Source organism: Cricetulus griseus, chromosome 4, assembly GCF_003668045.3.
Source record: "Cricetulus griseus strain 17A/GY chromosome 4, alternate assembly CriGri-PICRH-1.0, whole genome shotgun sequence".
NCBI classification, from domain to species: Eukaryota; Metazoa; Chordata; class Mammalia; order Rodentia; family Cricetidae; genus Cricetulus; species Cricetulus griseus.
The window spans coordinates 6159897-6173532 of NC_048597.1; the positions used below are offsets into that span (position 1 = coordinate 6159897).

General features: G+C 46.8%; 1 protein-coding gene and 1 long non-coding RNA gene across 4 annotated transcripts; one reads left to right on the plus strand and one right to left on the minus strand.

The window, feature by feature from the left end:
- LOC118238760 lies at positions 1-4496 on the minus strand. Its single transcript, XR_004769829.1, has 2 exons — positions 4345-4496; positions 1-707 (listed from the first exon to the last, which is right to left on the minus strand). It is a non-coding gene; the product is annotated as an uncharacterized LOC118238760 (long non-coding RNA).
- Positions 2725-9328, plus strand: Dnajc28 (DnaJ heat shock protein family (Hsp40) member C28). 3 transcript variants are annotated; one of them, XM_027415593.2, is made up of 2 exons: positions 2725-2918; positions 6049-9328. In XM_027415593.2, exon 2 carries the CDS (start codon positions 6080-6082, stop codon positions 7220-7222), a length of 1143 nt encoding a protein of 380 aa, XP_027271394.1. In that variant the 5' UTR covers positions 2725-2918; positions 6049-6079; the 3' UTR covers positions 7223-9328. The 3 variants fall into 3 exon arrangements, with proteins under 3 accessions (XP_027271394.1, XP_027271393.1, XP_027271392.1); XM_027415592.2 differs by lacking the exon at positions 2725-2918 and adding an exon at positions 4377-4606; XM_027415591.2 differs by lacking the exon at positions 2725-2918 and adding an exon at positions 4566-4868.
- Positions 9329-13636: the final 4308 nt, after the last annotated feature.

Here is a 13636-nt window from a genome sequence, read left to right on the forward strand (position 1 = left end):
TCACCAACACAAAGGTTTATTGATTTTTCTATACTACCTCAGGAGGGACACCATCTAGCAAGCTGATGCAGCAGCCTCCAGAGGAGGTAAAGTTCCCTGTCTACTGCTAGGTTTTAATGACACAAGTTACAGGATTACGTCAGTAGGTAGATACAGGTTGGTTTCTGATTGGTTGACATTTGGGAACAATCAGGAGAATATCTCAAAGTCATTTTGGCATGAAATACCTGTGTACCAATTATTTTCATTGGTCAGTGCTGAGAGGGAACATTCTGTGGTTTCTATGACTTTGTCTTGTTACTTGCATGTGAACTGTTGTACACAGATACCAATAGTTTTCAAAACTGTATCCTGGAGACTACAGAGAAGGTTTTGATCTCCCCTGGACTTTCTTTTGTGCCCAAACAGTTCCCAGGAACTAAGTACCTAGGAGGTTGGGGGGAAGGGGGTCTGGAGTTTCCTTGTGTCAGAGGCCTAAGTGTCTTTTCTGTAGCCTGTCATGGCTGCTAAAGCAGGGGGCTAAGTGAGGGTCTGTTCCCTTCACTTTACAGGCGAGTGTATGAATTTTTTATCGGTTATTTTCTTTTCTGATAATTCAAGTTTGTATTTGTAAGCAGGAGTCCCAGAAAACACAGAAAGCTAGAAGTAAAGTTTTACCATGATCCTTTTTTAACCACTTCCATCACCCAGTACCTGTCACCAAATACCTAGAAGAAACCAGAGGACATTGTATTAGTTAGGGTTTCTATTGCTTTGAGGAGGCACTATGACCACAGCAACTCTTACAAAGGAAAACATTTAATTGGGCTGGTGGCTTGCAATTCAAAAGTTCAGCCCATTATCATCATGGCGGGAGCATGGCAGCAAGCAGGCAGATGTGGTGCTGGCTACATCTTGATCAGAAGGTAACAGGAAGATACTTAAGATGTATCTTAAGTATATATGAGACCTCGAAGCCCACCTCCACCATGACACACCACTTCTAACAAGACCACACTTACTCCAACAAGGTCACACATAACAGTGCCACTCCCTTTGGGAGCCATGTCTCTTTCAAGTCACCACAGAAGGGTAGGAAACTCTGACAGGGCTGTGGCTGGAATGCATCACAGAAATTGAGTTTCACTTTGCTTGTTTTGTTTTTTTGAGGCAGGATTTCTCTGTGGCTTTGGAGGCTATCCTGGAACTCGCTCTTGTAGACCAGGCGGGTCTCGAGATCCACCTGTCTCTGCCTCCCGAGTGCTGGGACTAAAGGCATGAGCCACCAACGCCCAGCTGTTTGCTTGTTTGTGACAGAGTCCCACTATACAGGCCAGACTGACCTGAGCCTCACTATGACCTCTTGCTGTCATCAGTCCCGGGATTTCAGGTGCTGGGATTGCAGGAGCCCACTGCCATGACCATCTTCAATTCTGGTTGTGTTTTTTATTTAATCGGGGACAGTGGGTATAAGCCACAAAGGAAAACTCACAGGGGCCAGTCCCTCCTTCTGTCATGTGGATTCTGGGAATTGAACTCAAGTCTCCAGCCTTGGTGGCAGGCACCTTTACCTGTTGAGCCGTCTCTCTAGCCCTTGATCATATTCTTAATTAAAATTACAAAGGAGGAACTAATGAAATCAAGAAAATTCGTCTTCATTACTCTTCACTAAAACAGCGTGAGATGAGAGAGCCTCATTCCAAAGTTTTCACTACAAACTTTACCTTTGAAAATGAAAGTAGATCTAAAGGCCTGCAAGAACCCTCCCTATGGTACCCGCCAGCCTCCCAGTCTCCCCTCAGGCACCATGCTCTGTAAGGCCCTATCTAATCCATGTGAACTTAGGGTACCAATTAGCGGGCTGAGTCCTTTTGCTCAGATAGATATTATGGGTGAGGGGAAATTCTTCCAGAGCTTGTGTGCCCAAGACTTAGGGGTTAGACTAGAAGCCCAGAAAGAGCCTTACAGCTCGAAGGCCTGGGAGCTAGGAGCCTGTTGCTCCAGACTTTAGAAGCAGGAGACTGAGGCTCTAAGCACTTATGGTGGAGGCTTCTTGCTCAATGACCAACCAGTTCCTAAATTTAAAATCCCATGCCTTGCTGTGGCAGGAGGGGAGTGTGCATCCTATATCCCAGAACTCAGGAGGCAAAGGCAGGCGAGGCCTGAGTTGGAGGCCAGTCTGGTCTATAGAGAGATTTTTCGGATAGTTAGAGCTACACGGAGAAACTGTGTCTTGGGAGGGGGAGAAGGACACAAAACAAAAGACAAATAAAACAAGGTCTCACTAGACCTAGATTGTGCCTTGCAATTTGCTATATAGAACTAGAGATCCACCTGCGCCTGCCTCTAAAGTGCTAAAGCCGGGTTTTGGTGGCGCACGCCTTTAATCCCAGCACTCGGGCGGCAGAGGCAGGCGGATCTTTGTGAGTTCAAGGCCAGCCTGGTCTCCAGAGCGAGTGCCAGGATAGGCTCCAAAGTTACACAGAGAAACCCTGTCTTGAAAAACCAAAAAAAAAAAAAAAAAAAAAAAAAAAAAAAAGTTTCAAAGCCAGGCCAGGCCTTGGTGGCTCAAGCATTTAATCCCAGCACTTGAGAGACAGGCAGGCGGATCTCTGTAAATTCGAGGCCAGCCTGATCTACAGAGCGGGTTCCAGGACAGCCTCCAAAGCAAAACAGAGAAACCCTGTCTCGAAAAATAAAAACAAAACCACAAAGCCATAGCCAGTTTATCTTGGACTACTTTTAGTTTCGTTTTGTTGTTTTTAAGCCAGTCATCTCTGACCAGTGTCTAAACTCGCATACTGTCCTGCAAAGCCTTTAAAAATGCATCCTTAGCCGACTACTAGCTTCCACCGATCCCAGATGGTGTCTGAAACTTATAACCCAGTTTTGTCCACTTTACTGTGGCCCTTCAACCTGTGGTCGCCACCCAGTATTTGGTGAGTGCCTTGATTTATGGCTTTCTTTGTTCTATAATTAATGAACGCTCATGTACTTACTTCCCTCCTAGGACATGTTGTTCTGAGCAAGCTCAATCTGTGCTTCCCCACCACAGTGATTCCTACAGCTCAGAATAAGCTATTTCTTATTCCTTTTGAGTAAGAGCTGGGTTTTTTGTTTGTTTGGTTGGTTTGGTTTGCATGGACTTTTTAACACAGTGTACCCACAGAGTAATTATCCTAGAAGCAGCAAAAACTATATATACAGTTACTTTTTTTTTTCCCCGAGACAGGGTTTCTCTGTGTAATCCTGCTGTCCTGGGACTAAGTCTGCCCAGCCTGGTCTCAGATTCACAGAGATCTGCCTGTCTCTGCCTCCCAAGTACTGGGATCAAAGGCATTCGATGCCACTACCACCCAGCCATTTACTATTTTTTTTAAGATTTATTTTATTTAACATTCACAAGCATTTTGCCTGCATATATGTATACCCACCCTATGTGTGCCTGATGCCACAGAAGTCAAGAGAGAGATCTGGACCCTTTGGATCTGATGGGTGTGTACCACCCTGAGGGGCTGGGAAGTGAACCCAGGTCCCCTGCAAGAGCAAAAAGTGCTCTTAACTACTGAACATATTTAGAGCCCCACATTACTACTTTAATTTTTTTTTTATTTTATTGAGCCTGGCGATGGAGGTACATGCCTTTAATCCCAGCAGAGGCAGGCAGATCTCTGAGTTTGAGGTCAGCCTGGTTTATGGAGCAAGTTCTAGGACAGGCCCCAAAGCTACATAGAAACTCTGTCTTGAAAAACAAAGCAAAAACTTATTTTATGTGTGTAGGTATTTTGTGTGTATATGTCTGTGCACCACGTGTCTGCCTGGTGCCCACTGGGATCAGAGGAGGATATCAGATCCCTGGAGCCATCACGTTCATGCTGTGAATAGAATCTACAGGTCCTCTGGAAGAGCAGCCTTAACGGTTGAGCCACCTTTCCAGCCCCCACATTTATGATTTACCAGTATTCTAACTTTATGGAGAAGAATCTTGTCTAAAGTACACAAAAAATGGAATATATACAACTTTCAACTCAAAAAGTCTTTGCTTGTTTCTTCAAAACAATGGAGAAGGAACTTGAAAGATGAATAACTTTTTTGTGTGTTTGTTTTTTGAGACAGGGTTTCTCCGTGTAGCCCAGGCTGTCCTGGAACTCTCTCTAGACCAGGCTGGCCTCGAGCTCAGATCGGCCTTTGGCTTTGTACCCCCAGCTTCCTACAAACAAGTGATGAAGGAAGATGGAAGGGGCGGTTGTAACTCAGAGTCCTCCTCTACCCTATAGTGAGTTTGAGGCCTGCGAGGCCTGGGCTAAGTGAGTCAAAAAACAGCAAACATCCAACCAAACAAGACTGGCTGAACGAAAGACTTACTTCTAGGCCTAAGGAAACCTACTGACAATGCAGGGGAGGTGTCCCACAGGGGCAAACAGCCTCATCTTCCTCCGCCGAAACAATTTCGTCCCGTGCTCTCCAAATCAGTACACCGGGCCAGCCTCCACAACTCTTCTGCCCCCCCTCCGCGCGCTGCACCTGCCATAGAACTACATTTCCCATAATCCCAAGCGTCCAAACCCTGCCCTCGAAAGCGGTGGAGGCGGAGCCTGTCGCCCCCGGGTACAACTGGCGTCCGGAGGTACATGTCCCCTGTCCCCTGGGGTATGGGTCTGTCAGAGAGAGACGGTGTCCATGGTGAGGGAGGCTGCCCGTAGCGGTGAGGTGTGATGAAGGGCTTCCCATTGCTGGGAAGGGCTGCGCGGAGTAGCGCGGCAGCGGAGCCAGCAGCCGGCGGGCCGGGAGGAGCCGGGCGAGCCGGGCGAGCGGGCGAGCTTGCCAGAGGCGCAGGGGTGCCGCGGGGCCGCGAGCCGCCGAGCCCCCACCCCATCGGGTCTGGGAAGGTGAGTAGGGGGGCAGCGGGACCGACACTGTCCTGAGGCACCCCTCCCCACGGTGAGCGTCACAACCAGCATTCCTGACAACTCTAAATCCACTGACCCCTATATTATGACATCTACAACACGCCTGACAATCAGACGTCCTGTCCCGGAGTTCACACCCAGTAATCCTCTAACGCGTCACTGCCTTTTGTCGTGAGTTTTTAACACAGACAGCAGGGGCTCGCTCACTTTTCATTCCCCCCTCTCCCCCAGCACTTAGCAAACAGGGAGGTGCGGAGCTTAAAGTCGGTTGTACACTGGGTAACTGTCTCTGATGCTCCCTGTTGGACGTGCAACAAGTATTCGTGACGACCATGGTACACTATCTGCCAAAAAAAATAAAAATAAAAAATGGTGCTTGGCACATTTGCTGAGGATATAATTAAACCAAGTGTGGGACATGGTGGCGCACGCCTTTAATCCCAGCACTAGGGAGGCAGAGGCAGGAGGACCTCTGTGAGTTTGAGGCCAGCCTGGTCTACATAGTGAGTTCCAGGACAGCCAGGGCTACACAGAGAAACCCTGCCTCAAAACAAACAAATAAAAACCAGTCTAGCCAAGTCCTTACTGTGCCCAGCCCTAATCATTTGTCACACCTTGTAGTGTTATGGACTTGCTTTCTTATAAAATGAGAAAGTTGGATTAGGTGAATTCTAAGAACTTTCTAGGTCTAAAATTCTGTGCTTGGTGAGTAGAAGAATTCAGATTGTGTCACAGCTAAACACCAATGTCCACTTTCTAGCTAAAATCAGTAAAATGTATAAATTTAACTACACAAATACATTTGGCCTAGCAACATCAGTGCAAAGAGCTGACTGTTCTTTTTCTTTTTTTATATGCCTGTGGGTTCGTTGCCTACATGTGTGTCTAAGCACCACGTACATCCGGCCTGAGTATGCCGGAAGGTGTCAGACCCCCTTAAACTGGAGTTAGGGACATTTGCTAGCTGCCGTGTGTGTGTGTGTGTGTGTGTGTGTGTGTGTGTGTGTGTGTGTGTGTGTGTGTGTGTTGGGAACCAAACCTCAGTCCACTCTCTTCCCTCCAAGAACTGATACCTACTAAGTACACCTGAATTTACTTCTTAATTGAAAACCAGAAAGTGACTGATGATACGAGTGTACTGTTGTTTGCTGTTTTGCAGACCATTGTTGGGAAGAATACCAGACACATTGATGAACATGATGTGCACGAAGATGGCGCAGACCTTAAGACCACGTCTAATAAGCGCTTCATTGACTCCTCGTGGGGTAACATTGCTTTCAGGTCCTGGATCTAGGATGATCTCAACCCATAAGCCCAAGAAGAAGATCAAAGAGTATTATAGTCTGCTGAATCTACGTGAAGGATGCTCTGTAGATGACGTCAGAGAGTCTTTTCATAAGCTCGCCAAGGTGTATCATCCAGACAGCGGCTCCAACGATGCCAATTCAGCAACATTTATAAAGATCGAAGAAGCTTATAGGAATGTGCTTTCCCATGTGATAAAACAAACACAGGCCAGACAGAAAGCTGAAGACACAGAAGAAGAAGACAAATTCAAATACAACACGCCTCAGCACCGGCATTATTTGAGCTTTGAAGGCGTGGGCTTTGGGACACCGAGTCAACGAGAGAAACAGTACAGACAGTTTAGGGCAGACCGTGCAACAGAGCAGGTGATGGAATATCAAAGACAGAAACTTGAGAGGGAGCTCTTTGCTAACAGCATAACTGTCAAAGACGTAAGGCAGAGCAAAGAACTAAAGATAACTCAAGCCATGGAGCGCCTGGTAGAGGACCTCATTCAGGAGTCAATGGCAAAGGGAGACTTTGACAATCTCAGCGGGAAAGGAAAGCCTCTGAAGAAGTTTTCTGGCTGTTCATATATTGATCCCATGACTCACAACCTAAACAGAATATTGATAGATAATGGGTATCAGCCAGAGTGGATTCTGATGCAGAAGGAAATCAAAGATACGATTGAGCAGCTTCGAGAAGCACTTCTAGTGTCTAGGAAGAAGCTTGGGAACCCCCTGACACCTGGGGGACAGAAACAGTGGAACCAAGTGTGTGAGAAGTTTCAAGAAAACATCCGAAAGCTAAACAAGCGAATTAGTGATTTCAACTTGATCGTCCCCATTCTAACCAGGCAGAAAGTCCATTTTGATGCCCAGAAAGAAGTGATCAGAGTCCAGAAAATGTATGAGGCCTTCATAGAAGCAAAAGAAATCACAGAAGAAAACCCAACTGACATTAGCAAGGAAGAAGAAAAAACACCCAGAGTCAAGACAGGCTTTCTAAACTGGTTGAATCTGTGGAAATTTATTAAAATTTGAATATTTTGACATTCACGATTTACTGCTCTAGTCAGTTTTAAATTGCCCTGACACCAGATATAGAACCTGAGATTGATTGATTGTGCCCCAGGGACTGGAGAATTGTGTGCCTTTGTAGATTTCATACTAATCACACCCCTGGTGATAGATAAGAAACCAAGTGGAGAGAAAAGCGAGTCAGTATTGCTATGAGGATGGAGCAAGAAAAAGATCCTCCCTCTGGAAGGAGGGAGTTAATTAAGGAAAGTTAATCCGTATCAGTTGTCAGGTGATGGAAAAGGCTGAGACTCAGATCCATGGCCCACACAGGGCATGAAGCCTCAGTGATCTTTAAAACTCTAGGAACTTAAAGGCAATCGCTGTTGACATTTCTAAACATAGGTGTTTAAACAACAAAACCAAAAGATGTATTTCTGAAACACAAAACTGAAGAAGTTGTAATGAGATTTAACCACCTAAAGTCTCCAAGTGAAATCTAAAAAGAAGGGGTCCTGGGGGTTAAGAGTACTTGCTCCTTGCTGCTATTACAGAGGGACCAGAGTTCAATTCCCAGCACCCATGTCAGGTGGCTCACAACTGCCTGAAACTTCAGCTGCAGGGATCCAGTGCCCTCTTCGGGCCTCTGTTGACACCTGCATGCACTCGAATACACACACATACACATAAATAATAAATTAAAAATCTCCACAGGTAGTTTTTTGCAGGTTTGCTACTGTATATTCTTGAGCTTATTGAAGTTCCAAACTATTGAGAGACTTCTGGACTTCCACCTGCTGATGGAAGACAAATGAAGGTCAGGAAATAGCTTATCGGGGCTCTGGCACTTGGTTTGATTGGTTTTTGTTTTGTTTTGTTTTGCTTTGCTTTGTTTTTCCCAGACAGGGTTTCTCTGTGTAGCCCCGGATGTCCTGGAACTAGCTCTTGTAGACCAGGCTGGCCTCAAACTCACAGAGATCCACCTGCCTCTGCCTCTGCCTCCCAAGCACTGGGATTAAAGACTTGCATCACCATGCCTGGCGACTCTTGCACTTATAAAGGCCTTCCCTGTGGGCACTGGGCAAAGAAAACGCCAAGCAAGTACATGGGCTAACTTAAGATCCATTGTCTACAGAAGTTAATCAGTTAATCTTGTTGATCTAAAAAGTTCTAAAAAATAGGTTTCAGTGCTAAAGAGTTTGAATTTGTTTTTATAACTTTTAGAGGGGGCATAAATCCTTAAGTTCAATGCAAGGGTAAGAGTTCACATCCAGTTTGTTGTCACAAGTTAAAAGGTTAGGTTTCCAGAAACTTTCCTTAAGCACCCCAGTGTCCTGAACCAGACTCCCCAGAGACTTTCAGCAATGTAGGAACCCCCTAATTATTGTGTCAGGGACCCAACTCCCCGTCTTGGGGACCCTTCGATAACAAGGTATCTGAAGTTTGTTCCTTGGCATCTTTGGCAAGTGACAAGAGACAGAAGGTGAGGAGATTGTTGTTCTTGTCTCCTTTCAGGAAATGTGGGGCTCTCAGGCTTGGCTAATGGCTTTGAGTGCAGAATTGGTTACCCAAGAGGGAACTGAGGTGGGTGGAGTCAGCCCATCCACAGAGAGTGGTGTAGACAGGAGTCTCCGAGTAATAACTCCTGATGCTGACTTGGGGCCAACAAATTTGGGGTCATTCTGGAAAGTTTGTGATGACTAAAACAAAGAAACCTACACCCTCAGAAGGCCTTTCTGCCTCAAAGATTGACCACTAGTTGGCACAATCAGTGATTTTTTTTTCTTTAGTTAGAGTTATTTGGCTTCTAAGGTGACATTACCATATATATTACTATACATGAAACTGTCAACAACATGAAACATGGCTTTGTGATAAGAGCTATGGTTCCAGAATATTTTAGAAGCCTGTTTTTTTTGTGACTCTTGTTAAAAAATGGGAATCTGGAGTAAACATGAATGAAATAATTTTCAGTGTTGTACATGAGAAGGTGAAGTTACCAGAAAACAATTAATTTTGGCATGATTCACTTCATTTGCAAATGTCTATATTAATAAAGTTGTGTTAATGACTATTCAGTAGTCCATTGTTCTATAACAATAGTAAATAATAACGTTTTTAACAACCTAAGTGGATTTTAAAATCTTTTTTGTTCTTGTGTTATTATTCTCTTTAATTTTTTTCTATTTCTATGTGTGTAGATGTTTTGCTTGCAGGTATGTATGTGTACTGTATGCATGCTTGGTGCCCTAGGGGGCTGGAAGTGGGCAGATGTCTTGGGCCTGGAGTTACAAACAATTGTGAGCCACCACATGAGTGCTGGGAATTGAACCCAAGTCTTCTGGAAGAGCATCAGGCACTCTTAACCACTGAGCCATCTCTCCTGCCCCCCCTTTCTTTTTTGTTGTTTGAAGCAGTTTCATGTAGCCCAGGCTGTCCTCAAACTCACTATGAGGCCAAGGGTGACTCTGATCCCCTGACCTTCCTGCTTCCACCTTCTTGGTATGGGAGGACAGGTGCCCGTCACTGCACCTGGCTTACGTAGTGTGACACTAGAACCCAGGGTCTCACGCATGCCGGGCAAGCACCCTCCCAGCTGAGCTACTCCCCCAGCTCCTTCAGATCTTTTTGGTGGATGACAGACATCTGACGGTGACATCAGTCTTCCCGTTAAGAAGGCAACTTCATTTATGTAGAAACAGCCTCATTTTTAGTGGCCCTTCTCAGGGCCGGGAAAGGGGTTTGCGAGTTTGCTGAAGTGGGGCTAATGCTGTTCTTGGAGATGAGTTTTCATCTCGCCGTCGGCTCTTCAGCTTACTGACAATCCTTCTACCTCCATTGCTGCTGCTGTGGTCAAACGTCCTGCAAAAAGCAACGTGGGGAAGGATTCATTTCAGCTCACTATTCCCCGTTACAGCCTATTGTTGCAGGGGAAGCTGGGCACCGGAAACTTGCACAGCCAGTCACATCCACAGGCAGGAGCAGAGAGACGCTAATGCACGCGAGCTTCATGCTCAGACAGCTCTTGCTGTCATACATTTCAGGACCCAAACCTGGGAAATTGAGTGGGCCCCTTTTAGGTTTTTAGTTAAGTCTTCCCACATCAATCAAGGCCAGGAAGACAATCCCCAAGCCAACCCCAGGCACACCCAGGGCCAGTGTGGCCTAGGCACTCCTTCACTGACACTCTTCCCAAGTGATTCTGAGTTTACACCAAGCTGACAAAACGACCTATCACAATTTCAGAGCACACTAACAGACACACAGGAAGCTCTGCCTGCTTCTCAGCCCCATTCGAACTGCTTCTCTATACGACATTTTTCAAACTTTTTTTTAATTTTGATTTTTTTGAGACAGGGTTTGTCTGTGTTAACAGTCCTGGCTGTCCTGGAACTCACTCTGTAGACCAGGCTGGCCTCAAACTCACACAAATCCACCTGCCTCTGCCTCCTAGTGCTGGGATTAAAGGCATGCACCGACACTGTCAGGCATTTTTCGAACTCTTAAGACCAAGCAGGACTGGCCCAGCGATCTGAGGCTAGAGCCTCTGATCCATGTGCCTGACTCACAGCCTCAGGCAGAGGCTCATACCTCAGCCCTAAAGCTGAACCCCATGAGAACAGCCACTGACATTATCAAAGGAAGAGATAATACTTCCAGGGACAAGCAAATTCCCATTATTCAGGCATGAAGGCTTCAGAAATGTCCCAAAAGGTGGGAGAAACCCAGCGAGGGTACCCCAGGAGCTGGTATCAGAAAGTGCATCTGGAAATAATATGTCAGGCCAGGCCTTCAATCCCAGCTCTTGGGAGGCAAAGGCCGGTGGGTTGCTCTAACTCTGAGGCAAGTCTGATAGAGAGTTCCAGGTGAGGCACTATCTCAAATTAATGGGGGAAAAATATAAAGCTCAAGCTAAGAGGAGCCCATGCCTAGGACAGAGCATTCCAGGGCACCCTGGTTAACTAATCGTTTACCTGTTCTTAGAAATCTGCCTTTCCCTTTGGACCATGTTTTGGTCATTCGCTGTCTATTGAGGTCACAACATCTGCAATCCCTCTATCTGAATTCTCGGAGATCTATAATTGAAGGACCAAATGGACCCCTGGTCCTTAGCCCTGGGATACAGACTCTTTGGTGTCTATCTGTCATCACTGCCACCTGGGATACAGACTCTTTGGTGTCTATCTGTCATCACTGCCACCTGGGATACAGACTCTTTGGTGTCTATCTGTCATCACCGTCACCTGGGATACAGACTCTTTGGTGTCTATCTGTCATCACTGCCACCTGACTTTAGGCAGAGGACCATGGACCCCTCTACATCTGTGTCTAAAGACAAACACAAATGCTGTAACAGCCTGACAGCAACAGCGGACACTAGATTGGAACATCCAGTCCTTTTTACTGAGGGCTCAGACACGCGGAGAGGGAAAGCCGTCTTTAGAATGGGACGACCTCACCTGTTGCTTTTTCCACTTTGCCACCAATCTAGGTTCCCAGCCTGCTGGAGAGCGACGGAGCCCTGTCGTCCCACCGCAGAGGAACACCCTTTAGGGCCCTCACCGTGCCTTTGCTAGAGTAGGGCCTAGGGAGGATGGGATTTTCTTTGCCACCAATCACAGTTCCCAAGACCAAGATGCGGCTTCCTGTGGGAGGACCCCATCTTCACAGGCCATTGACACTAGCATTCCCCAGCACCCTTAAGAAACAACAGGTCAGACACATTCAACACACCTCAGTGAGCTTCTGGATGGTCTCAGAGAAACCCACAGCTGTGGGGAGGGCTCCTACCCACAGTACACAGGTAAAGAGGACGTCTGTGGCTGGTTCCCGCCTCCTGTTGCAGGTAAGCTTGGTTCTGCCCACTCTCTCACCCAGTCACAGTGTATTGATCCATCTGGTATTACTACAGTTAACTAACTGCCCAGAGAAGGCTAACTTTACTAATAAGAGAGAATTACATAGCTCACAGATTTGGAGTGCCCAGGGTACAGCACCGCCACCAGCTATGGCGTGAGTTTTCTTGGTTGCATTTCATCATGGTGGGAGTTTAGAGAGAACTGACTCCCGCAGGCTGTCCCCTGACCTCCAGAAGCATGCCAGGACACGCCTCCCCACCCTGCTGTACCCCAGTACATCTTCTAATTCCAATGGTTTAAATATACCGAGAAAACGAGGGTACAACCTAGGTTCTTTTGATGGATGCCATCGTCAAGAAACACTAATTCTGAATAAGACACGGAGGGCAATGTGTGGCTATTCGTGGTGCCACTTTGCCAGTGCAGGAAGTGGGTGGCTACCAGATAGAGTAACTGGCTGCCAGGTAAAGTTACTGGCATAAGAAACAAATCTACAGGTGGCAGTGGCCTTCGGGTTCATGGCTTCAAGAATGTGATGCTCACATGAGGCCTTTCACCGAGCCTGTTCTTCAAGATCCCTGAAGCAATGGGGACTGCCTTTCACAACTCAGAACCGTGACTGGGAGAGATGACATCATAAGGATATCACAGGGTCAGGGTAACACGATCTGTACACTACATTACAGCAGGCAAGCGAGGCACAAGAGCTCTGCAGGAATCTCTCTGTGCGTCGCAGTGTCTCAGTCCCCCCCGCCCCGTGTGTGTGTGTGTGTGTGTGTGTGTGTGTGTGTGTGTGTGTGTGTGTTGATCAGAAGTCAACCCTGGATGTTGTTCCTCAGGCATTATCCACTCTGTTCTTTGAGGCAGAATCTCTCACTGGCCTGGGGGCTCCCCGAGTAAGCTGGGCTGGGTGTCCAGCAAACCTTGGAGCAACCTTCTGTCCCTACCTTCCCAATGTTGGGATTACAAGTGGGAGCTACCACACCTGATGACCACACCTGACTTTTCATGTGAGTTCCAGGGCTTAGAGCCGGGTCCTCATGCTTGTCTGACAAGCGCCTCACCAGCTGAGCCATCTCCCCAGCTCCTCTGGCTGGAATCCTAGCTCTGGCATTTTGTAGGCATGTGCCTTGGAGGACAACAGAACTTCACTGTCCTACAGATTCATACAGGAGGGGTAATGAAGTGGTTTGTGGGGACTAAAGAGCTATGACTTGTAAATAATCCAATACACACACCAGACATGGTGGTGCACTCCTTCAATCCCAGCACTCTCCATGCAGAGGCAGGATGGATCTCTGTGAGCTCCTAAGCCAGACCTTGTCTAAAAATATAAAAGAGAAAAATTCAATGTTCCTCCATATAGATCATGTTGCTCTGTGTCTTTGGGAAACGACAGCCCTGAAGAGCCAATCTGATCTCCTTCTCATTCTTTTACTTTGGAAAAAGTGGCCCAAGAAGTTGTGACATGGGGCCAGAGAGATGCCTCTGTGGTTAAAAGTCCTTTGTGCTCTTGCAGAGGATCCAGGCTTGGCTCCCAGCACCTACAAGCATGGTAACTTATACCTGTCTGTTATAT